Source organism: Phascolarctos cinereus, unplaced genomic scaffold (genome assembly GCF_003287225.1).
Source record: "Phascolarctos cinereus isolate Bilbo 61053 unplaced genomic scaffold, phaCin_HiC Scaffold_1;HRSCAF=81, whole genome shotgun sequence".
NCBI lineage: Eukaryota > Metazoa > Chordata > Mammalia > Diprotodontia > Phascolarctidae > Phascolarctos > Phascolarctos cinereus.
The window spans coordinates 176,845,898-176,871,584 of record NW_027555514.1 but is presented as its reverse complement, the minus strand read 5'-3'; the positions used below and the strand labels follow the sequence as shown (position 1 = coordinate 176,871,584).

At 34.4% G+C, this 25,687-nt stretch overlaps 1 protein-coding gene across 2 annotated transcripts in view; it reads left to right on the top strand.

The window, feature by feature from the left end:
* The window catches only part of PDE3A (phosphodiesterase 3A), a 382,388-nt gene that overhangs the window by 338,381 nt on the left and 18,320 nt on the right, over positions 1-25,687 (top strand). For both annotated transcript variants that reach the window (XM_020994229.2, XM_078155239.1), the window contains exons 10-14: positions 481-592; positions 10,049-10,162; positions 10,379-10,578; positions 21,148-21,351; positions 22,370-22,525. In XM_020994229.2, the coding sequence (XP_020849888.1) occupies positions 481-592; positions 10,049-10,162; positions 10,379-10,578; positions 21,148-21,351; positions 22,370-22,525 (786 nt within the window). The remainder of the gene's footprint in view (positions 1-480; positions 593-10,048; positions 10,163-10,378; positions 10,579-21,147; positions 21,352-22,369; positions 22,526-25,687) is intronic.

Below are 25,687 nucleotides of genomic sequence, written 5' to 3'. Positions count from 1 at the left end.
TAAGAAGTTCCCATCACTAGAAGCCTTTGACCACAGACTGGATTGCTGCATTTGCTGGCATGTTATAGAGGGAATCCTTGGTCAGATAGATACATTTAAGATCCCTCCCTAATTTGAGATGCTATGACTCTGTGAGACAGAAATAGACAATCCATTCCTCTAAATTCACAATGTAGTAGTTTACTATGTCAGCAAATAATGATGCTATATTATTCACTAATGGTGGCCTTTCTATTCTCCCTGAATAGACTGGAAGTTCCTTATATTCAGTGACTGTATTAGACTGCTTTTGAAGCCCATTGGGCTTCAAACAATGCTAGCTAGATAATAGGTATCCAGCAAAAACCCAATTGTTCCCATTAATGGATCTTGTGGTAGCAATGAATTAAGGTATTTGATGAGATATGCCCATTTCCATTTCTAATTTTAGATCTGTGCTACTAGATTATTTTTATAGCATTTTGGATTTCCTTTCTTTAGGTATCATACAGACTTTTTGAAGACATGGGACTCTTTGAAACTTTTAAAATTCCTGTAAGGGAATTTATGAATTATTTTCATGCCTTGGAGAATGGATATCGGGATATTCCTTGTAAGTACATCTAGTTATGGTAGCAGAAAATAAGATTTTTAATTTCCAACTATTAAGTCTAAAACTATGAATAATTAAAGATGATAAAACATGCTAGCTTATTCCTTAGTAATAACAGTATAAGAATATGTAAAGGCTCTGTGATTTCATATGTATGAGGAACTCTAAATGTGGGTATTTTCTCCAAGAACGTCACTTACAAATGCTATGATTTCATAGATTAGACTTAGAAATATATAGATTAGGACCAGTATCAATCAGAGTTTTAGTCTTTCAAAATTGTTTTCTATACAACATTGTTACTACATAAATTGGAACCATTGATTTTGTGATTAACATTTTCTTTTGTAAAATAATTCTAAAAGTTTTATACTTCAGATTATATCTGAGTTAATTTTATAAAAAAGTAAAAATACATAAGGGAGAGAGATAAAAATAAAGGAGGCTGACCAGACTAATCAGTCCATGGCTGGTATATGAGTGGGGTCAAACAAAAAACTGTTGTAGGCATCTTAAAAAATAACAAGTAAGATATTATACTTCTCTTCAATTATTCAAAATCAATTTGTGGAAACAGTATTGCTACATAAAATAACTGAGGATCTGATTTACAAAGTAATATTAAAACACATGCATGTAGTAGAAAACAAGTGCAAAAGGGCTTTTGAAGAACTGTGGTGAATCAGGAATATGGATTATCAGAGAAGGCAGATGAAACATTGCAAAGAGTGGCTATGGCACATATAATACCAATATAGAAATAAGCAAATCAACCTTGATCAAGATGGCAGAGTGAGTTATTGCTTTTCTCTGCTTCCTCACTGCATATCCCCTCAAAGAGCAAGAAATACACCAACTAAAGTGATTAAAATTATAAAAAGAGAAAAAGGTAAAGATAAAGATTTTAAAAGACAAGGCTATTTTTTAAATATAAAAGGAGAGATTTCACAATAGTCTCATGCCTAAGAGAAAACATATAGGGACAAAGAGATCTACCAAGTTTAAAAGAGACTGGAGGAGGGATGGAGAAGTTGTTGAATTTATATTTCATGGGATACAATTTACATTCCCTTACCTGCAAAACATAAATGATGATGTGTAACAGAAAAAAAGTTGCTTGGGTAATGAGTGAAGAGAGCAAAGAATCATGGGAAAGTGGAGATCAACTCCCTCCAAAACTGGGTTTCAGAGGAGTGGGCAAAGTATATTATTATATGTCTTGCCCTACCTGAATTTTGGGAAAAGAGGTAGGGGCAATTTGAGAGGAGGAAGGTAGCAGGAGTTGGGTTCTCTTAGGAAGAGAGAAACTGAACTATATTCTTTTTTTCAATATTTTCCCCAATTATATATAAAAACAATTTTTTTTCACATTTTCAGTTCCAAACTCTCTCCCTCTCCCTGCATTAAGAGGACAAGCAATTTGACATGAGTTACACATGTGTAGTTACACAAAACAAGTTTCCATGTAAGTCATGCTGTGAAAGAAAAAATAGACCAAAAAACCCCAGGAAAAAATAAAGCAAAAGTACCTTCAATAAGCATTCAAGCTCCACCAGTTCTTTCTCTGGAGATGGATAACACCTTTTTACATAAGTCCTCCAGAACTGTCTTGGATAATTGTATTGCTGAGACAATCATCACAATCACAATACATCATCATACAATATTGCCTTTATTGTATATGGTTCTGCTCATTTCACTTTGCATCAGTTCAATTCTTCCCAGATTTTCTGAGAGCATTCTGCTCATCCTTTCTTATATCACATCCTTTTTTATAACATGCCATCACAAATATGCAACAAATTGTTCAGCCATTCCCCAATTGATGAACATCCCCTAAATTTCCAATTCTTTGCACCACTAAAAGACCTGCTTTAAATATTTTTGTACATAGAGGTCCTTTCCCTTTTTTTTAAATTTCTTTGGGACAGTAGTGCTTTGCTTGGTCAAAGGGTTTTATGTGCCCATTGGGCATAGTTTCAAATTGCTGAGCTATATTCTTTTTCTGTTTGCTTGTTTGTTTTAATTTTAATTATTTAAATTTATTTTTAGTTTTCAACATTAACTTCCATAAGAATTTGAGTTTTAAATTATCTTTCCTCCCATTTCTTCCCCCCTCCCTACAAGATGGCATACAATTCGATATAGGCTCTACATACACATTTATATTAAGCATATTTTCCCATTAGTCATAATGCAAAGAACAATTAGAACTAATGGGAGGAACCACAAAAATAAAGCAATAAAACAAAACAACAAAGAAAAAGGAGAGCAAATAGTATGCTTCTATCTGAATTCAGACTCCATAGCTCTTTCCCTGGAATGGAAAACAATTTCATCTTGAGTCTTTTGGAGTTGTCTTAGATTCTTGCATTGTTGTAAAAGCCAAGTCTATCAAAGTCAATCATGCCATAATATGGCTGTTACTGTGTACAGTTTTCTCTTGGTTCTGCTCATTTCACTCTGCATCGGTTCATGTAAGTCTTTCCAAGTTTTTTTGAAGTCTGCCTGCTCATCATATCTTACAGCACAATAGTATTCCATTACATTCAGATACTACAACTTGTTAAGCCATTTCCCAGTTGATGGGCATCCCCTCAATTTCCAGTTCTTTGCCACCACAAAAAGATCTGCTATGAATATTTTTGTACATGTGGGTCCTTTTCCCGCTTTTATGATCCATTTGGATTAGAGAGCTAGAAGTGATATTGCCGGGTCGGAGAGTATTCACAATTTTATAGCCCTTTGGGCATAGTTCCAAATTGCTCTCCAAAATGGTTGAATCATCTCACAACTCCACCAACAATGAACTAGTGCTCCAATTTTCCCACATCTTCAACATTTATCATTTCCCTGTTTTGTCACGTTAGCCAATCTGATAGGTGTAATGTGGTACCTCAGAGTCATTTTGATTTGCATTTCTCTAATCAATAGTGATTTAGAACATTTTTTCATGTGACTATAGGTAGCTTTAATTTCTTCCTCTGAGAACTGCCTGTTCATATTCTTTGACCATTTATCTATTATTATATTTCTTTAATATATATTTTGTTTATTTTTAGTGAGGCAATTGGGGTTAAGTGACTTGCCCAAGGTCACACAGCTAGTGTCAAGTGTTTGGTCTGAGGCCAGATGTGAACTCAGGTCCTCCTGACTTCAGGGCCAGTGCTCTATTCAATGCGCCACCTAGCTGCCCCATTTGACCATTTATCAATCAGGGAATGACTTGTATTCTTATAAATTTGACTTAGTTCACTATATATTTTAGAAATAAGGCCTCTATCAGAGACACTGGTTGTAAAAAATTCTTTTCCAGTTTTCTGCTTCCCTCCTAATCTTGATTGCATTGGCTTTGTTTGTGCAAATACTTTTCAATTTAACATAATCAAAATTATCCATTTTGCATTTCATAATGTTCTGTATCTCTTGTTTGTTTATAAATTCTTCCCTTTTCCATAGATCTGAAAGCAAACTATTCCTTGTTCTTCTAGTTTGCTTATAATATCAGTCTTTGTATCTAAATCGTGTACCCATTTTGACTTTAACTTGGTATAGGGTATAAGATATTGGTCTATGCCCAGTTTCTGCCATACATTTTTCCAGTTTTCCCAGCAGTTTTTGCAAAATAGTGATTTCTTATCCCAGAAGTTGGAGTCTTTGGTTTCATTAAATAGCAGATTAATATAGTCATTGACTGTTGTATCTTTCATACTTAACCTATTCCACTGATCCACCACTCTACTTCTTAGCCAGTACCAGGTAGTTTTGATGATTGCTACTTTATAAGACAATTTAACATCATGTACAGATAGGCCACATTCCCTTGCATTTCTTTTCATTAGTTCCTTTGATATTCTGGACTTTTTGTTCTTCCAGCTGAATTATGTTATTGTTCTTTCCAGTTCTATAAAATAATTTTTGGTAGTTTGATTGTTATGGTACTAAATAAATAAATAAATTTAGTCAGAATTTTCATTTTTATTATATTAGTTCAGCCTACCATGAGCAACTGATATTTTCCCAATTCTTTTGATCTGACTTTATTTGTGTGAAAAGTGTTTTGCAATTTTGTTCATATAGTTCTTGGTTTTGTTTTGGCAGGTAGACTCCCAAAAGTTTTATAGTGTCTACAGTAATTTTACATGGAATTTCTCTTTCTGTCTCACGCTGCTAGGCTTTGTTAGTAATATGTGAAATGTCTATGATTCATGTGGGTTTATTTTATAGCCTGCAATTTTGCTAAATTTATTATTTCAAGTAATTTTTTACTTGATTCCCTAGGAATATCTAAATATACCATCATATCATCTGCAAATTGTGACAATTTTGTTTCTTCTTTGTCTATCCTAATTCCTTCATTTTTTTCTTCTCTAATTGTTACAGCTAACATTTCTAGCACAATATTGAATAACAGTAGTGATAATGAACATCCTTGTTTCACCTCCAATATTATTGCAAATGCTTCTAGCTTATCACCATTGCACATAATGATTGTTGATAGGTTTTGATAGATACTATCTATTTATTCCTATGCTCTCAAGTGTTTTTAATATGAATGGGTGTTGTATTTTGTCAAATGATTTTTCTGCATCTATTGAGATAATAATATGATTTGTCAGTTTTGTTATTCATATGGTCAACTATGCTGAGTTTCCCTAATATTGAACCAGCCCTGCATTCCTGGTATAAATCCTACCTGGTCAAAGTGTATTATTCTTGTGATAAGTTGCTCTTTCTTATGATTCTTGTAATAAATAATCTATTTGATAATATTATATTTAAATTTTTTGCATCTATATTTTTAGGAAAATTGGTCTATAATTTTCTTTCTCTGTTTTAGCTCTTCCTGGTTTAGATATCAGCACTATATTTGTGTCATAAAAAGAATTTGGTAGAACTCCTTCACTTATTTTCCCAAATAGTTTACCTAATATTGGAATGAGTTGTTCTTTAAATGTTTAATATAATTCTCTTGTAAATCCATGTGGCCCTGGATATTTTTTCTTAGGGAGTTTATTGATGGCTTGTTCAATTGCTTTTTTCTGAAACGGGGCTAAGTATTTTATTTCCTCATGTTTTCTGGGCAATTGATAGTTTTGTAAATATTCTTCCATTTCACTAAGATTTTCAAATATATTGGCCTATAGTTGGGCAAAATAGCTCCTAATTATTGTTTTGATTTCCTCTTCATTGGTGGTGAATTCACTCTTTTCTTTTTGATGCTGGTAATTTGGTTTTCTTCTTTGTTTTTTTTTTAAATAAAATTAACCAGAGGTTTATCTATTTTATTGTTTTTTTCATAAAACCAGCTCTTAGTTTTATTTATTAGTTCAATAGTTTTCTTAATTTTACTTTTATTAATCTCTCCTTTTGTTTTCAGAATTTCTAATTTGATATTTAATTGAGGATTTTTAATTTGTTCTTTTTCTAGCTTTTTTAGTTGCACGCTCATTTCATTGATCTCTTCCTTCTCTATTTTATTCATATGAATATTTAGAAATATAAAACTTCTTCTAAGAACTGCTTTCACTGCATCCCATAAGTTTTGGTATGTTGTCTCATTATTGTCATTCTCTTGGATGAAGTCACTGATTGTTTCTTTGATTTATTGTTTGACCCACTCATTCTTTAGGATTAGATGATTTAGTCTCCAATTAATTTTTAGTCTATCTTTCCATGGCCCTTTACTGCATGTAAGTTTTATTACATAGTGATCTGAAAAGGATGCATTTAATATTTCTGCCTTTCTCTGTTGGAATGTGAGGTTTTTATGCCCTAGTACAAGGTCAAATTTTTTTTGTGTGTAGTTGCTATGTATTGCTGAGGAAAAAGTATATTCCTTTTTGTCTCCATTCAGTTTTCTCGAGAGGTCAACCATATTTAATATTTCTAAGATTCTATTGATCTCCTTAATTTGTTTCTTGTTTATTTTGTGGTTAGATTTATCTAGTTCTGAGAGGGGGAGGTTGAGGTCTCCAACTGGTATAGTTTTTCTATTCTTCCTGTATCTCCCTTGACTTCTTTAAGAATTTGGCTACTATACCACTTGGTGAATATGTGTTTAGTAATTGTATTACTTCATTATCTATGGTACCTTTTACCAGGATGTAGTTTCCTTCTTTATTTCTTTTAATTAGATCTAGTTTTGCTTTTGCTTTGTCTGAGATCAGGATTGCTACCTTTTTTTTTTTTAACTTTAGCTGAAGCATAATCTATTTTGCTCCAGCCTTTTACCTTTACTCCGTGTGTATTCCTCTGCTTCAAATGTATTTTTTGTAAACAACATATTGTAGGATTATGATTTTTAATCCACTCTGCTATCAATTTCCAATTCATGGGAGAGTTTATCCCAGTGACATTCACAGTTATGATTACTATCTGTGATTTACTGTCTATCCTATCCTTCCCATTTATGCTTTTTTCTCTCCTTTTTCCTTTCCCTCCTCAGTAGAGTTTTACCTTCAACCACCACCTCCCTCAGTCTGCCTTCCCTTCTATTAGTCCCCTCCCTTTTCTTTTCCCTTTGCCCTTTCTACTTCCAATAGGGTAAGCTAGATTTCTTTACCTAACTGTTTATTCTATTCCCTCTTTGAATCAAATCTGATGAGAGTAAGGTTCAAACAATGCTTATCCCCCTCCATTCTTTCTCTCTACTGTATTTGGGTTTTGTACCTTTTCATGTGATGTAATTTATCCTTGTCTGCCTCCTCCTTCTTCTCCCTGTACAATCCCCTTTTATCACTTAATTAAAATTTTTACCATTACATCAAAGTCAACTTAAACCCACACTTTCTAAGTATGCCCCCTTTTAAATGTCATAATGCCATTATAATTCTAAAAAGTTAAAAGTGTCATCTTCCCTTGTAGGAATGTAAATAGTTTGGCCTTAATAATAATAATAATATGTTGTTGTTTTTTCTTTCCTGTTTACCTTTTTATGCCTCTCTTGAGTCTTGTATTTGAAGGTCAAATTTTCTGTTGGGCTCTGGTCTTTTCATCAGGAAGTTTTGAAAGTCCCCTATTTCATTGAATATCCATCTCCTCCCCTGAAAGATTGTGCTCAGTTTTGCTGGGGAGTTGATCCTTGGTTGTAATCCAAGCTCCTTTGCCTTATAGAATATTATATTCCATGCCCTCTGATCTTTCAGTTTAGAAGCTGTGAGGGCCTGTGTAATCCTGACTGTGGTTCCATGATATTTAAATTGTTTCTTTCTGGCTGCTTGCAGTATTTTCTCTTTGATCTCATAATTTTGGAATTTAGCTACTATATTCCTTGGTGTTTGCAATTTGGGATCTCTTTCAGAAGGTGATTGGTAGATTCTTTCAATAACTAATTTAGCCTCTGGTCCTAGGACCTCAGGGCAGTTTTCTTTGATAATTTCCTAAAGGATGCTGTCTAGGCTCTTTTTTTCATCATGGTTTTCAGTTAGACCAATGGTTTTTTCTTTCCTGGATCTATTTTCCAGGTCAGTTGTTTTACCAATGAGGTATTTTACGCTGAACTATATTCTTAAGCAAATTGGGGTACGTACAACGGGCAAGAGGCAAAATGTTTCATTCAATAGGAGTGGACAACATCTTCTCCAAACTAGGGCTGCACTTTTAATGTAATTATTGCTGGTAGTTCTTCAGTCTCAAAGAGGACTAATGACATCAGGAGGATGATATCTTGCAAGTGAATTGAATTTAAGTGAGGCTAGGCTGTACAAAGGACTCAGCCCCACTGTCTCCTCCAGAGTCATCTCAGTCCTGTGGCAAAACATTAAGTTAAGATGACTGGAGAAAACCCTGGATGCAGTGGAAGACCTTGGCCTTTTTAAGCTAAGGTCCTTCCCAGGTTTCAGTTTGTCAGAGGCAACACCCATTCAGTGATATAAGACTAGGTAAGAATTGAGGCAAAAGATGCCCTAGTTTGCCTACTCAAAAGAATCACTCTCAGAAGGGAAGATCCTAAGAAAGGTAGAGGTGAAAAGGGACTCCATCCCAGGTTTAGGAAATAGCCTATTGCATAAGAAGCATTAAGACATTAATAACTGCATTCTGTCCTAGGAGAAAAGGTTAGAGTGAGTCTAACTCCATGGGATATCTAGTGTGAAAGGTGGGTGGAGGATGTGAAGATATAGTTAGGATATTCTAGCCTCAAGATGGGCTTATGGTGAAATCAGAAAATTGAACTAAAACCAGTTCTTGTGATATAACGCAAGGTGACTTCTGCCTCACTCCACCATCTATAATAAATTGGGAAAATCATATAGAAAGAACCCTCAAATTAAATTCAAGTCTTCACCTTGCCATTTACTAATCATTGATCTGAACAGGTTGCCTACAGTAGTTTCTTGGCCTTAGTTTTTATTTTTATAAGTGGAGATAATAATGTACTATCCACTTCACTGGGTTATCGTGAGGATCAGATGAAGTCACATATACAAAATGTTGTGCAGACCTTCAAACTTGAAATGACAAACATTATTAATAATATTTATTGATGACACTGATTATTAAAGATTAATAACTAAGCATAGGTTAGTTTTCAGGTGTTTCTACTGTGATAGTTACAGTGTAGCTTGGGATGGGAGATATCATAAGTAGATTTTGATAGGGAAATTGAGTGAAAAAAATCAATTTTGGCCTGGAAAAGTGACTAAATAGTACAAATTCATGTGGGGCATATCAAAGTAAGGAATCCTGGATAGACTCAGAGAGTCTTTAAGTTTTTTCTATTAAAATAAGTAAACAAAATAAAAACCTTAAGCAAACAATAATCTTAAATGTGTATGTAAATCCCCTGTCTCATTGTACTTAATTTGGAGTACTCTTCAGGAGGAGCCTTCCATGCCCCCAAAGTAATGTGTTGACCCTTTGTCCTGAGCATTTGTAAAAAGTGGTGGCCAGGAAAGGGCTTATGAAACTGGGAAAGTCATGTCTTCTTTCAGAGTTTCATTTTTCTCACCTATTAAAATAAAATTAAATAAAGGAAGCTATTGGGCTAGATAATTTCAAAGGGCCCATCTGGTCCTAAATTCTATGGTTTTATGACATAACTGTAGCATTTAATGTATTTTTATATTTTTTTCCTAATCAGTGTTTGCTATAGGAACATGTAAACAAAAAAGAATGAAAATTCTGTTCAGTCATAGTTTCAGATACGGTCCTATATTCATAGATTACTTGTGTACTTTGACTTTTGTCTGTCAATAGACATTTTTATATCTACCCTTATAATAAGTATTGTGGGCACTGGTTATTTTTGTTGCTATGGATGACGTAAAATAATATTCCACTAATCGATGCATTTGACTATTTTGTGTTGGTTGATTTTTAATTGGATTTCAATTATTTATCCAGCAGATGTCACTCTTGGTCCTTGGACAAAAACAGCATTAGGTCAACATAGATTCATTTGTTCTGGTTGCAGATATAATGAGATAAGTGTACCTTTTTGTTTTTCTTTTACAGATCACAACAGAGTGCATGCCACTGATGTTTTACATGCTGTTTGGTATCTTACTACTCAGCCTATTCCAGGCCTCTCCACTGTGATGAATGACCATGGATCAGCAAGTGATTCAGGTATTTGTTCTCTCTTATAAGTAGTTTGCATCTTAGTTGAAAGACTAAGTAAAATTCAAAATTTACTATTGTTTGTGTATTTAAGGACTCTATGTTTGGGTATTAAAAGCCAGATTAGATTGGTGACAAATGCTATCACGTGTGTGTATGTGTGTGTGTGTGTGTGTACTGAATGATGATATTTAAATGATGCCTTTTTAAAATATCTCTTCTCAGATTCTGATAGTGGAATCACACATGGACACATGGGATATGTATTTTCAAAAATGTATTCAGCAGCAGATGATAAATGTGGATGCCTGGCTGGCAATATCCCTGCCCTAGAGTTGATGGCTCTCTATGTGGCTGCAGCCATGCATGATTATGATCACCCAGGAAGGACAAATGCTTTTCTGGTTGCAACTAGTGCACCTCAGGTAAATGTGTGTCTCAAAAGTCGAACAATTACACCATATTAGAGATTCTTTTGAATATTTGTTCGTATAATGTTGCCTATTTGTCTTGGGTACCTGGTTAATATTCACCATAATATTTTCACTGTCTATAGTAATAATATCATATGCTATGATTATACAGAAAAATCATGTTACTTTATATAGCTGGAAGAAATATTATCAATTATCAAATCTTACTGTTTTGTTTTACAGTAGTTAAAATTTGTTTTTCATGTGAATATACTTACTTTCAAATGGAAGTTTCACAGATGAGCACATGCAGCTGTCAGTATTTCATGTTCCTTTTTAGTTATCCAAATCTTTTCCAATGAAGAATAAAAAGTCCAAATCTTAAAGGCATGTGGGATTCTTTTTTAGGTCAACAGTTCTCAAAAGTGCCTTTCAAAGGAGATTATATTGATAAAATAATACATTAAATAGTTAAAGAAAAATTTCCTGAAGCATTAGAACAAGAGGGAAAAGTGGAAATAGAAAAAAATCCACTGATCACCACCTAAAGGATATCCTATGAGGAAAACCTGCAGAAGTATTACAGTCAAATCCTGAAACCCACAGCTCAGGGATGAAACATTACAAGCAACAAGAAAAGAAAAAACAATTTAAATATGGTGGTACCACAATTAGAATCACACAAGACCTAGCATAAAAGACCACAGATCTTAGAACTCTGTGTATTAAAAAACAAAAGAACTGAGGTTCTGGCTGAAAATATCATACCTAGCAAAGCTAAGCATAATCCTGAATGAAAAAAAAAAGGATTTTTAATGAATTGTCAGACTTTCAGAACTTTGTTAAAAAATAAAAACAACCTGAACTTAATAGAAGATTTCATATACAAGAGCCAAGAGAACTATGTGGCACATAACAAAGATTAATTACAAGGGACTCAATAAGAACAGATTGTTTACTCTTTATGTATGTAAAATGTAAAACATATGTCTAAGGTTGTTATTAGTAACTGGATAGTTCATAAGGAAGACTGGGGTAGACCTGAATATCGTATGACTTTATAAAGTAAAACAATTTAGGAATAGCTAAAAATAAGAATTATCATACAAATGAGGTGCCAGAGGAAGAACCAACCTAGAAGAATTAGATGGGGGAGGAGGGCTGTTAGTTCTGGAAACCTACTTTTATTGAGAATGGGTTCAAGAGGGAACAATACATATATATCTAGAAGAATAGAAAAGTCTTCTAAATTCAGAAAGAAATAAAATGCTAAAGGGATAGGGAGAGGGAGAGGATCAGGGAGGGATCTTTAGAGGGGAGAGTGAGGGAATAGGTCAAAGAAGGGTATAAAAGGATACTTAGATTTATGAGAATGGAAAGATAGGGGAAGGATCCTTGGACAGGGCATAGGTTAAGTAATAGGAGGGCAAGGTAGTGGGTAGAAATAGAATAGAAGAGTCAGGAGGGATAGGAAATAAGAGGTATGCACTAACATGAAAACAAAGGAGTAGAATTTGTTAGGGAAAGTAAATGTGCGTGTGTGTATATATATATATATGCATTTATGTACATATATATGTTTATGTTTATGTATATGTATATATATATGTGTATATATATGCATTTATGTACATATATATGTTTATGTATATGTACATATATATGTATATATATATATGTATATTTATATATAAATACATCCACATTCAATTGTAGCTTTCTCTGGCAGAGCAAGGAAGGGATGGGGAAAAAAAAGTAGAAAGCGCACAGCAGAGAACAAAAGAAACCTTACAAGGAATCGAAGAAAAGATAGACAGTTCCCAACACAATGCATAATATTTATTATATAGGCTTTCTTGAAATGGAAATTTATTACTATATATTGTGAATCCTCCCTTATGTTCTGCTGTGCACATGACATGCCTTTTTTATTTTCTTATTTGTATTTGTTTAAATTTTTAAGTTTATAATTTGTTTCTTTTTCTTTTCTCTATTGTGTATCTAAGTTATAGTTTGCAGTTCTTCTATAACATAGTTTTAGGGGATTGCCCAAGACACATAGGGATTAATTGACTTATCTATAATCACATAATTGGTAAATGTTTATAGTGGAATTTGAACCCATGTTTTCCTGCCTCCAAGTACAAAAAATCTATCCATTACACCAAGTTTCTTCTATTATCTCTCTTATGCATTGTAAAATCTATGTTGTCCTTCTGGAACGTCCTCACTCCGAATAACTTCCTTCAAAATTAATTATATGGAAATTGTATGTGTGCCTCTGTACATATACATGTCTACATGGGTTTTATAAATGTGGCTTTTGAGAGAAATTGATACATATCTGTGGAATTTTTTCCTCTGTCGAAAGGAGACTAAGATTCCTGACTTGTGAGCAAAGAAGGGTCTTTCCTTCAATCTCTGAGAAGGGTACTACTCTGGAAATTTATCTGTTGGTCCCCTAAATATTCCTGATCTTATGGGCATAATTTAGATTCAAAACAAAATTCCACTTCCATGGTCCCTCTTATGAGGCAAGGGTTACCCTAAGTTTACATCCACAGATTTAATTTTTTTTTCCTGCCCAATTCCAAATATGAAGAAGTCCATCACAGATAGTGAATAGTGAGTAAGCCATTTATCCAAACAAAGAGAAATTGGAGGTATATAGGTTAGAATATGCCAGAAAAATACACAAAAGTGAATGAGCTCTTTAGAGGCAAGAGAGATATTTGCTCAACCAAGAAAGACACTTGTCTTTCACCAAAAGGGAAAGTTTCTAAGGAAAAAAACTGACAGTTGGGCATTATGATTTTCATGCCTTGATCAGTGCCAAAATATCCTCCACTGGTCTTCCCCTGCCTCCTACCTTGCCTTCCTTCAATGTATCTTTCACATGCCATTAGGTTTCCTTCTGTAAGTGGGTATTTTGCCCTTCACATCTACATCAGTTTCCTATAGCTACTTTTTCTGCTTATTTCTATCATGACTTTCATTCTTATTTTATTGAGTCCTTGTGCAGCCTCATTCACCCCTTAAGTAATTTCTCCTTTCTTCCTCATTGGGATAATTTGTGATTGGTGTTGTCAAATCTGACTTTCAAGTTCATTCATCACTCATGAGATCCCTAGTCATATACGCTTTAGAATCCTGCCTATCTTTTTTCTAAATCTTGAATCTACTTTTCTAAAGTCAAGAGTATGTGTTAGAAAATACTTAATAATTACTTTTTATGTACAATTAACTCTAATTTAGTATAGTCATTTAATTCCAAGATTCCTGATTTTATTTTTTATTATTTTTACCATCAATCTTTCTTTACTGGTCACAATCAGTTCCATCAATTATCATCATTAACATCATCACTCTAGCATATATATAATACACATAAACACACATGTGGATGTGTATGTGTGTGTGTTTGTGTAGTTCTTTGAGATTTGCAAAGCATTTTACCTATATTATCTTATTTGGTACTCACAACAAACCTCACAAGGTAGATATGTTGTTATCCTCATTTTGCAGACAAGGAAACAGAAGCTGAGAGAGGTGCAGTGATTTTCCTAGGGTCATACAGCTACTAAGTGTCTAATTTCAAATTTGAACTCAAGTCTTCTGATTTCAAGTCCAGCATTCTATCCACCCAGCTACACCATTTCCTTTGTGTCAGAATGCAGTCTGAAATATTTCTACTTACCTCTTTACCATCTGAAGCATGAACTTATTAGCAAGGAAAGCTGAAAACTTCTCCGCTTATGCAAGAGAGAAATCTTCATCTGATGCCTGAACAGTTGAAATCTTCTCTCACTGAATTTTAAAATGTCTTCTAGTTATATTCTGCCATTCTATAAAAGGCAGTAGGGTGTTATTCTTGAAGAGGACCATGACGTCAGGGAGGTATTGCCATGACATGCAAGTAAATTGGATTTAAGTGAGGGAGGGCTTTGCAAAGTCACCAGCCTTACTTTCTCCTTTTTAAGCCTGTGGATCCTATGGTAAGGTATAGATCAGGAGGACTGGAGATGGCCCTGGATTCAGAGGGAGACCTTGGCTTTTTTAAGTTAAGGGGTCTCAGTTTGACTGAGGCAATGCCTCATTTAGTGATTAAGGCGAGACAGTGAAACAAATTTGCAACCCAAGACAGACTGGATGGTTGATTGGAAAGGTATGTTGTACCAGGCTGAGAGAAGCACAGTTTGTCATGAGCATGCAGGCAAGCCAGGCCTCAGTGAACCCAGAGGAGGCCTCAGAGGACTGAATTGCCTGCAACAGTGGAGTTTTCAAACTTCTCAACCCATGAGCACCAAAGACAACTTAGAAAGTCAGTGGGAAAAGTATGTGTCTGCAGTGAGAGAGAGAAGCACAGTCCCAACCCTAATCCCTGAGCTTGGCCCGAGGTGGTGGCTGCTTCTGGAGCTTCTGGCCCACAGACTGAGGGAGAATCGAGTGGCTGACCAGAGGGGGATTGCAGGGTTCTCTCTACTGGTGCAGGATTCTCTTGCTTTGGCCATGCTTAGATCTGGGTCACAGTTCTGGGTGGCGATCCTGGGGTAAGGTGGAATGCTGGCCTGGTGGAGCTTGTAGTGAAGAGAGAATCCTCCTCCCAGTTCCAAGGCAGAAAAGTGTGCTTGTGGTCACTCATAGACCACAGCAAAGGCCAGGAAAGGAGTAAACACCTTGCACTTGTACATTCTCCACACTGGAAGCAGACTCTTACCTTAAAAAAGAGTTTAAAACTCAAGTAATCAGCTGGGATCATGAGCAAACCTCTCAAGAAGTGTCAGACCATAGAATCTTTCTTTGGTAACAAAGAAGATCAAAACATACAACCAGAAGAAGACAACAAAGTCAAAGCTCCCACATCCGAAGCCTCCAAGAAAAATATGAATCAATCTCAGGCCATGGAAGAGCTCAAAAAGGATTTTGAGAAACAAGTAAGAGAAGTAGAGGAAAAACTGGGAATAGAAATGAAAATGATGCAAGAAAATCATGAAAAACAAGTCAACAGGTTGCTAAAGGAGACCCCCCCAAAAAAAATACTGAAGAAAATAACACCTTAAAAAATAGCCTAGCCTAAATGGCAAAAGAGATTCAAAAAGTCAATGAAGAAAAGAATGCCCTAAAAAAGCAAAATTGGCCAAATAGAAAAGGAAGTCCAAAAGATTACTGAAGAAAATACTTTCTTAAAAATTAGAATGGAACAGTTGTAAGCTAGTGACTTTATGATAAATCAAGGCACTATAAAACTAATCCAAAAGAATGAAAAAATAGAAAACAATGTGAAATACCTCATTGGAAAAACAATTGACCTGGAAAATAGATCCAGGAGAGACAATTTAAAAATTATTGGACTATCTGAAAACCAAAATCAAAAAAAGAGCCTAGACATCATCTTTCAAGAAATTACCAAGGAAAACTGACCTGATATTTTAGAATCAGAGGGCAAAATAGAAATTGAGAGAATCCACCAATCACCTCCTGAAAGAGACACCTAAAGGAAAACTCCTAGGAATATTGTAGCCAAATTCCAGAGTTGCCGGGTCAAGGAGAAAATATTGCAAGCAGCCAGAAAGAAAAAATTCAAGTATTGTGGAAACATAATCAGGATAACATTTAGGTTTAGCAGCTTCTACCTTAAAGGACCACAGGGCATGGAATATGATATGCCAGAGGGCAAAGGAGAGAGGATTACAACCAAGAATCACCCACCCAGCAAAACTGAGTATAATTCTTCAGGGGGGAAAGTGGTTATTCAGTGAAATAGAGGACTTTCAAGCATTTTTGATGAAAAGACCAGAGCTGAATAGAAAATTTGGCTTTCAAATACAAGACTCAAGTGGAACATGAAGAGTTAAACAGGAAAGAGATATAAGAGATTTATTAAGGTTGAACTGTTTGCATTCCTGCATGGAAAGATGATATTTATAACTCATAAGACCTTTGTCAGTATTAGTGTAGTTGAAGGAAAAAAAATATAGTAGGTATGGATAGATAGATAGATAGATAGATAGATAGATAGATAGATAGATAGATAGATAGATGGCTCAGGGTGAGTTGAAGATGAAGGGGTCATATCTGGAGAATAAAATTAAGGGGTGAGAGAGGATTATACTGGGAGAAGGAGAAAGGAAGAGGTAGAATGGGGTAAATTATCTCACATGGAAAAGACAAGAAAAGGCTTTTACAGTGGAGGGGAAATGGGGGAAGGTGAGAGGGAATGGGTGAATCTTATTCTCATCTTATTTGGCTTAAGGAGGGAATAACATTCAATTGGTTATGGAAACCTCTTACCCTTCAGGAATATTGGGGGGAAAGGGGACAAGAGAAAATAGAAGAAGGGGATAAGAGAAGGGGGTAGAGAGATAGAAGGGAGGGCAGATTAGGGGAATGGGTATACCGAATGTATGCCATCTTGGGGAGGGGGGAAGGATGGATGGGGGGAAAATTTGGAACTCAAAATCTTGTGGAAGTGAATATTGAAAACTAAAAAAAAAATAAATTTTTAAAAAAAGAAAAAGAAATCAATCCAGGAGGGTAAGACCCTCAGGGTTTCTGGAAGTATGTGATAATGTAAAAGAATAACTACAATGACTTCTTCAGTAAACCAATCAGTTCTATGTGGATACCTAATTGGGGTGTGGAAGTGACTAGGTCCTTTTAATATAAGAACTAGGTGCATAAGAAAATCAGAAGACATAAGGAAGTTGCACCTAATGAAAGAATGTCTCTCTCAAGTGCTCTTCACTGAGTGACAGAGGAAATAGTAGTCTCTTATACCATGAATTCAAAGGCAATGAAAATATTGTAAAAGGTAAAGATTTAAGAACTACTATGAAAGCCTTAAGAAAAGCCTCCAAACCAAGACTGCAGATATTTTAAAGTCAGTGACTTTAATGCAAATGTAGACACAGGACAGTAGCAAAAAACATGTTGGAAATTATGACTCAGATTTAAGAAATGAAAGAATGTAAAGATTTATGGACTCCTCAGGAGCCTTATAGTGTTGAGAGTCAAAAGATACAGCAAATAACAAACACTATCACGCAAACAAAGATAAATTCACATAATCCAAATAAATGTGAAGCAACTAGTTTTTATTGTGGAAATCATATTAAATTTGGCTCGCTCTGTGTAGTCATCTAGACAATCAACTAATTAGAACAGAGGTCATAATAAATATGAAATTAGAAGAAAGCCTGAATTTGAGAAGACTGAAAATGGCATCAGTTTCAGCCTGACCTAGTCAAACAAGGATCTGATGCCTAAAAAATGGGAAATGGGAAGTGACATAAATTTTGACCTTGACTATCATCATTTCCTTGTGAAATTGAACTGATTTAAAACAGTTGCCACAACAAGGAAACCATAAGATCTCAGAAATTATGTTGGTCGGAAAGCACTTGATCCTTGCCAAGCTGAAAAAGAGAGAGCAGCCAAGAACAACTCTGGCTTAGAATATAAACTAATTTGTAAAATGTTGTGGTGGAGGATGGCAGAACATAATAAGCATATGACCTTTTAAGATAATGAGTAGTACTGCATGTGAAAACAAGTATTCAGAGCAGAAATAAGCTATAACAACCCAAGAACTTTCATGGGTAAAACTTGAAGGACAATAAATATACATAACACAAAAAAAATTTGTCAACATTTCTACAAAATACTGTTTTCATTATTGACAATGGAGAAATCACTTCATTTGTACCCTAAACCTTCAGGTCCTAAAGTACTACCTGAAGGAGTACAAATGGGGTGGATTTGAGAATTACTGGCCCAAACCATGTACATGTTAAGGAAATTCTTGCTTAGGCAATATAATTTTGAAAGCATTGAAGAATGACTTTTTAAGGTCTCTCAGGGAGGAGAAGGAATAAAAAATAAAAAGCCAAATTGTAGTAATAACTTCAAAAGGCAAACAAGAATATCAGTAATTGTCAAAAGTTGTAGTAAATAGAGCCTTGGACTTGAACTCAGGAAAACTCAGTTTCTAATTGCATCTTAGACACTTAGCTGTTGACCCTGGGAAAGTCTTTTCATGTCTCTTTAGGTTTGATTTTCTTCATATATAAAATGAAGAGGTTGATCTTCATGACTTCTAAGGTTCCCTCCATCTCAATATCTATAATTTTGTTACTCCTTTCTCATATTTATGAAAGTTTAGTGAAAATCATCTGAAGCATATAAAGAATTCAATGTAACCCTCAAATGGATCTGTGATGTCGTTATTTTAGAGTCCCTTCTAAATGACTCAGATTCAGACTTATCCTGTGTCACTCTTGTCCATGTCCTCTTTTAATTCACTACAGAGGGTACACCCATCCTGCTGTGGGCCTTCATCATGTTTTCCCAACATCATTGGGGTAACAATGAAGTAAATTTTCTGCCATTGTGTCATCTCTCATGTTCACCATGAAACCGGCTTTTCTTTGTTTTTTTTTAATAATTCCTTGATGATGCCTTTTATTCCTGTTCTTTGGACTTCCTCATTTATATGTCTCATTCTACCCTTATCCATTCTACCACCTCTCCATTGCCTTCTATATGGTATTAATTTTTAATTCATTGGTGCTTGTTATAGTTCATGTCTCAATGTCATATACTAACACCAGAAGAATGCTGTTATTAAGAAGAAGGTCCTTCATTTTCATGGGAAGGTAGAGTTCATTAAAAGAACTTTGTAGTTTCCCAAAGGCATTCTAGTCCATCCTTTCTCTGATTCTGGGCCCAATTTACCATCCTTCTCTACTATCTGTCTTGTATGTGTACATACTGATAGATATCTATAGGGTGCCCATTTAAGTACATATTGTGATCTGGACAGTAAAAAGTCTTTATCTACTTTGACTTTCTTGTGTGGATTACCAAGCTAAACATATGAATGATTACAGATCTCACATTGGAGACTCTGCATTGTCCCAGGGATTGATGCAATCAGCACATTATCCACAAAGATAAGTATTGTGAGGACTTCACCATACACAGAGAATCTCTCTTCCACATGGACTTAGTGCTAGATCTTCTTGGTTATGGTAGCAATCACTTTTAGTGGGCATAAAATCTCTATTTTGTGACTTGTCCCACGTTTAAAATCATATGGTTACTAAATCAGAGTCTTTCTGTTGTATTTTTAAGGAATAATTTTGATACATGAATGGGAGACACTTTATTTTAACAATATGTAGGGCAGTGTATGGTTGTAGCATATCAAATCGCTTTTTCGTAATCAACAAAGAATGAACACAATGGGATCTTATATTCTCAAAATCTTTCAATTACTTTTGAAGTGGTAAAGATATATTCCATTGTTGAACATCATGAATGAAAGGCTGCTTGTTTCCTACTAATCTCGTTATAGAGAATACCTTTGAATTGTACATAGATGACTGTTCATACAGATTTTTTATAGATAGGTACAAATAGGTAGTTATTGATGCCTTCCCCTTTATATACCAAAAACAAAAGCAGAAGGAATAATAGATTATTGTCCTTACAGCCAGAAAAACCTGGTTTTAAATCTTGCCCATAACACATCAAGGCTGTATGACTATAGACAATTCACTTAACTGCTAAGTGTCTTAGATAATTATTTAATACTTTAAATTTCAGAGAAGGTATCAATTAACCTATACTGGTAGAGAGTATGCTCATCCAGGAATTCCTATATAAATGAAATCACAGGTCTAATCCCTAACCCTATATACTACTTGTAGTAGCTTAAAACTGGAAACAAGTTGAGGAGTCATTTATTATAAAATAGCTGAACAAACTGTATGAATGTAATATTATTGTGCTATAAAATTGATAAAAATAAAAATTCAAAGAAACGTAGCAAAACTTTATGAAATTACTTAGAGGGAGGTAATCAAAGTTAGGAAAAATACATACAGTGGATACAGTATTATAAATGAAGAGAATATTAAAGCAATGTTGAATCCTCAGTACATGGAATGATGAATCTTGGTCCATTAAAAGAGAAAAAAGAGATGGGGGCAGAAAAAATGGTCCAGAATATTGTATGTAGAAAAACTGCTGGGCAATTTTCATACTTTTTTTTTTATTTCAAGGGAGAATTTGTAGGAAATAGGTATAGCCAGACATGACAGTGACATAAAAACAAAACTCATCAATATAATACTTTGAAGCCTAGCCAAAGTTGATCAAAACATTTCACTTCTTCTACACAATGATAATTTTCTTCCCCAGTAGATCCTTCTTGCAACCTGAAGTGTCATGGGATTCTTGAAAGTCTGTTTGGAAAACCAAGTGCTGGGAAAGTTATAGACATAGTCCACAAAAGGGGGCCTAATACCATTTCCCTCCATATTTTACTTGAAATTAAAATTTTACATAGGGAATAGGGATGAAGGAAGGTACTAGGTCAACATTAAGAATTAATAATTTAGTAAGAATTTCATAATAGGCTATTTACTATGTTCTATCAATTATAAACATTTGTTTATGAGAAAACAAACCATTTCTGAAATCACTGTAAATTACATAATTTTAATACCATTCAATAGCCACTTAATATTATTCAACTGAGAACTACACTCTCTAACTCTTTTTTTTTTTGTATTCTAGGCAGTTCTATATAATGACCGTTCAGTTTTAGAGAATCATCATGCAGCTGCTGCGTGGAATCTCTTCATGTCCCAGCCAGAGTATAACTTCTTAGTCAACCTTGACCATGTGGAATTTAAGCATTTCCGTTTCCTTGTCATTGAAGCAATTTTGGCCACTGACCTGAAGAAACATTTTGATTTTGTAGCCAAATTCAATGCCAAGGTAACTAGAATTGTACCAGTCTTCATTTTGTGGTCAGATTGAAAGCTGTCAGAAAAGAAGTACATTTAATTACTAATACCTGTGTGTTGTTTGTGAAAGTAGAGTAATACACAGACATTCCAAATAGAGAAGCTAAGAATAATTGAGATGCTGTAGTACTGACTATGTAAATATTATACTTGACTCCTTACATGAATTGCATTGTGTTCTCTAATTCCATAAGAAATATTTCCATGTGGTTTCCTTTGGCTTACTTGTTTTAATTTGACATTTTAACCTATTTTAAATATCTATTAAAATATTTGCTATTCAAACATGCTCAAAGACCAAAGATAAACTTTGCTGGATCTAATACAAAGGTCCCAAATGTTAACTCAAAAACTTTACATAATTTATCTACTTTCCCTTCTAAAAGTTCTGAATAAAGTGTAACAATTACTTTGAAATAATGCTTGGGGTATTTCAACATAATTCATTAATTAACCATATTTGATCAATTGTTCATTATTTTTTATCCTTTAGATTTTTTCTATTATATTCATAATTGAGCAAACAACTAAAGGTATTTTAAATAATCTGCTTGCACTAATGCCTTGCTTCATTGCTTTAACATGTTATGGAAATGACCATGGATTTTCATATGCAAACCCTCTAAAGCATTGGCTTACAAATGTTACCAAACTGGAAAGTCTTTAAGCATAAGCTTGGAGATGTACTGTCTATATGTGCTCCAAGTACTAATCTTACTAAGTTTAGAGTCTCACTACCAGAATATGGTTACCAGAAAAATTTTTTTTTCCTTTATGGTAGTCAAACACAAAGTTCTCTAGGAAGTTGTGGAGAGAGCCCTCAAATCCATGAAATCAAGGGATCTTTTAGTAAATTTGCTGAGCCATTGCATGATAGAGAATGACTGATCTGCAGATAGAGATGCTCACCATCTGTTGTTCTGTTCTAGAATGTTGTTTAATATTGTTTTACTGAGTCAAAACAAATTTTCTCTTTGTCTCTTATACAGGTGAATGATGATGTTGGCATAGATTGGACTAATGAAAATGATCGTTTATTGGTTTGTCAAATGTGCATAAAGTTGGCTGACATCAATGGACCAGCTAAATGTAAAGAACTTCATTTACAGTGGACAGATGGTATTGTCAATGAGTTTTATGAACAGGTAATCAACCATGATAAATATTGCCATTAGCTACTCTAACATTGAACTTTGGCATTACTTAACAATATGCGATACTTTTGTTAACTGTCCTGACTTCCCTCTTTCACAGTTTCATCTCCTGCATATTAGTAGCATTGACAATTGACAACTGATTATGAAGGACATGTTTTAAGTATTTATAACTCATTTTTCACTGAATATTTCAATACTTTTGGTTCAAAACCAGAAATTTCTAAAGTTCTTTATGTCTTCATAATTATAGATTAATCTGAGGACTTATACAGATGTATTTTCAATGAATCTGACTTCTCTCTTACTTCTTTCTTCTTTTTAGTCCATTTCTATAAGGAGACAGAAATTGCTGTTGGAAACCCATGGAGAGATAGTGTGTTTTTCCTTGTTCTGAGAGTAGAGCAAATCTATTGATTCACTGCTTTCTCAAAAAAAAAAAATTGGAAAAAAATTATAACCCTGACCTCATGTTCTAAATGATAAGGAGTGTTTGGATCAAAGGAAGGAATATCAGAATTATTTTATACATATCTTTCAAAATCAACAAAGTATCTCTCAATTATTTATTCAATAGGCATTTATTAAAGTAAATGCATACTATGTTTTTGGCACTGGGCTACGTGCTTGGTATACAAAGACAGTTTGAAAAATCCTCTCTTCTCAAGGGTCTATAGTTTGATAGATCAGTAAGTTCATTGAGGAGATGGAGGGGCTCAGTAGACAGAGCAATAGAGTTAGAGTCAGATGACTTAGGTTAAAATCCTTCCTCAGCCAGTTTTGACATTTTTGGACTTAGACAAGTTCTCTCTGGGTGTCATTTTCCTTATTTGTAAAATGAGTGGGGTAGATTAGATGGCATCTGAGCTCTCTTCAGGCTATAAATCTGTGATCCTGTGATTCTGTGTGAATATCCTCTAGTTATCATCCAAGGTGAATCTACTCCATAGCGTCCCATAAATCTTACCACTGGGAGGCAACCCAAAGTACTAGGGACTTAGTTCTTGCTCTAGCCTATGGTTGCCAATAAAGCATGTGAGCTATCTATGAGTAATACCTCACTTCCTTTTTTACTGGACCACTTTCTTTTTTTAGGCCTACCTTTTGTGATGACCTATTTTATGCCAGTCTTCTTGATTGGTAATGTATTGTACCTTATCCATGTCCACTGTTGCACTTTTACATTATTCTTTAGGTGACCCTCAGTTTTAATTTTACAACTATTGCAGTGTTCCATAACTGAGAGCCATACAGCAGAAGAAGAAATATATTAATGTTGAAAGTCTGGCCTGTGTTTCAAAGAGAAGCTTTGGATTTAAAAAAAAAAGTGAGATGTAATTTCCCAAAGGCAACACATTCTACTTTTCTATTCCTAGTCAATTATTGGCTCAATTGTATGTCCTAAATATGTGTTCTAGTATAGCTACTCTATGGCTTGTCCATCATAGTCCAGACAACAGGCATCCTTCATCCTGTTGAATTTCTGCTGTGAATAATTATGGCTTTAATTCAGGAAGCTCTGATACATTGCAGCACTTGATGTAGTCAGCATGATACCATCCAAAAACTGTCACACATTTGAAAACTGAAAGATCTCATGATCTGCTGTAATGTCCCTTAAATTTGGAACCTGTTCTGGATGTCTTATATGACAGTGGCAAACAGTTTTAACTACAACATGTTTCCCTATTGTGTACCTTGTTTGATAATAATATTGAGTTGGCTAACAAAGTTATCCCTGTTTCTACATATTAAGGAATTTTGTTTGATTTTGACATAAGCCTTAAGGGAACTTTGCTGACAGAAATTCTTAAAGTTGGCATTTTTATTTTGCCACAGCAAATAGTATTTTGTTTTGTTTTTCTACTTAACAACAATAAGCATAATGGGGGTTTGTACTTTTCAATCATATTTGTCATGATAAAGATGTAGAAGATTATTTTTGAAAATCTGCCTGTTCACATTAACATGCATGCTTTTTTTCAATCATTTATTTCTTTCATTTTCATGCAAAACACATTTCTAAATTAGCCATGTCACAAAAAAACAAGAAAAACAAAGGAAACAAGATAATTATACTTCAATTTTCATTCAGAGTTCATCAGTTCTCTCTGTGGAGGTGGATAGCATTTTTTATCATGACCCTTTGAAACTTCTTGGGTCATTATATTGGTCATAGTAGCCAAGTCTTTCACAGTTGATCATCATAACAAAATTGCTATTGCTATACATGATGATCTCGCAGTTGTCTCTTCACTTTGTGTCAGTTTATGTGTTGCCATTTTTTTCTGAAACCTCATCCCTATTAATTTCTGATTGCACAATATTACTCCATTATGCCACAAATTGTTCAGCCATTCCCAAATTAATGAGCGTCTCCTCAATTTTCAAATCTTTACTAGTACAAAAAGATCCACTATAACTATTTTTGTACATATAGGTGATTTTCCTTTTTCTTTGATTTCTTTGAGGTATAGACCTAATGGTGGTACTGCTGGGTCAAAGAGTATGTACAGTTTTCTAGCTTTTTGTGCATAGTTCCAAATTGTTCTGCTGAATAATTAGACAAATTCACAACTCTACCAACAGTTCATTAATGTACCTATTTTCCCTCATCTCCTCTAGCATCTGTCATTTCTGATAGATGTGAGGTGTCACTTCAGAATTGTTTTAATTTTCTTTTTTTCAATCATTAGTGATTTAGAGCATTTGTCATATGACCATAGATAGCTTTGTTTTCTTCTCCTGAAAATGACCTGCTCGTATATTTTTGATCATTTGTCAGCTGGGGAATAGCTCTTATTTTTATAAATTTGACTCAGTTCCCTATATATTTGAGAAATAAACTTTTTAACAGAGAAATTTACTCCTAACATTTTTGATATTACGTCATTGTCTATGGTTCCTTTAAGCAAAATATAGGTTCCCTGCTTATCTCTTTTTTATTATTTCCATTTTTGCTTTTGTCTCAAATCATGACTGCTACCCATGCCTTTTTTACTTCAGCAGAAGCATAAGAGATTCAGCTCCAGTATTTTATTTTAACTCTGTGTGTCTTTCTGTTTCAAGTGTGTCTTTTGCAAACAGCATATTGTTGGATTCTAGTTTCTAACCCATTCTGATATTTGCTTCCATTTTATGGGTGAGTTCATC